The 1232-nt window shown below is 68.4% G+C and overlaps 1 protein-coding gene across 1 annotated transcript in view; it reads left to right on the forward strand.

Annotated features, from left to right (window-relative positions):
* Window positions 1–1232, forward strand: part of LOC130585660 (cellular retinoic acid-binding protein 2-like) — a 4166-nt gene that overhangs the window by 442 nt on the left and 2492 nt on the right. The window contains exon 2 of the mRNA XM_057386260.1: window positions 102–392. Coding sequence (XP_057242243.1) covers window positions 323–392 — 70 coding nt within the window. The 5' untranslated portion in view covers window positions 102–322. The remainder of the gene's footprint in view (window positions 1–101; window positions 393–1232) is intronic.

Genomic DNA, 1232 nt, shown 5'->3' on the forward strand with positions numbered 1-1232 from the left:
GTTCGGGGAGGGGGACACGCAGACCAGGTGGTGCCTCCAGCCCGCACCCCCCCTGAGGGCAAATCGGGGCGGGGGTCTCCCTCTGGGCTCTCCCTCCGCAGGTGAGCGCGGAGCCCCCGCGCCGGGGCCGGGGCCGGGGGGTGGGACCAGCCCGGCGATAAAACGGCGGCGCGGGCGGGACGGGACGGACGGACGGAGCGAGCCAGAGACAGCGGCGGGGCCGGTGCTGGTGCCGGTGCCGGTGCGGAGGGAGCGGCGGATCCCTCGAACCGCTCATTCCCCCCTCGGTCCCCTCCCTGCGCCCCCCACCCCGCCAGCCGCGATGCCAAACTTCTCCGGGAACTGGAAGATGAAGAGCTCGGAAAACTTCGAGGAGCTGCTGAAGGCGCTGGGTGAGTGGAGTCCGGATCCCCCTCCGGGACTCCCTCGGGCTGAGGGGGGACTCAGGGGAGCAGGGGGAGGGGGGCTTTTCCCCCATCTCCTCCCCAAATCCTCYTCCAGCCCGGGAGCCGCGGGGCTCGGAGCCGCCGTGTGCCGAGGGGACCCCTYTGCTCCCCCTTTTCACAAAAGGTTGGTGGCCCACTGAGGAAACAGAGGCACGAGGGGGACCGAGCAGCGTGTCCCGCTCCCGAGGGGTCCCACGCGGCCTCCCGAAGGTCCCCCTTCTTCCTGCCTCAGTTTCCCCACCCTGGTGGTTCTCTAAGCATGGGCACCCCCAAACTCCTTCCAGAACCCATCCCGAAGGCACCCGCGGACTCACCTGCCCCACGGACCCTGGTACAGCCGGTGTCCCCAAAACCAGCCCAGGCAGGACCCCTCTGGCTGGGGGTCCCACCCCCACAGGGCTTATCCGGGCCCCCTTTGCACCCACCCCGGTGCGGGGACGGAGGAGGAGGAGGGTGGAACTATGGCAGGGGGTGGAACTGGGGGGGCACAGGCTGGGGGGCTCCCCGGGGCTTTGGGCAGGATCAAATCCAGCTCCCCCACTGYTCCCCTCCGCCTGACCCGCTCCTTGCCAGCCGGGGAGCTGCCGGAGCAGAATATTTTCCAGGTTAGGGGATACGTAACGAATATTTCAGGATAATTATCACTTTCTTGGGTTTCACTCCCGATCCCCCGTCGCCCCTTCTCCCCGCCCTGGCCCCGCTGCTGGAACCGGCTCGGGGAAACCTCAGCAGGAAAATAAATCTGCCAGCCCCCCCCGAGCCCTCTTCCTTTCCCACGGCACAAAT

The sequence above is a fragment of the Malurus melanocephalus genome, unplaced genomic scaffold, assembly GCF_030028575.1.
Source record: "Malurus melanocephalus ecotype Western Australia unplaced genomic scaffold, MMel_1.1 scaffold_941, whole genome shotgun sequence".
NCBI lineage: Eukaryota > Metazoa > Chordata > Aves > Passeriformes > Maluridae > Malurus > Malurus melanocephalus.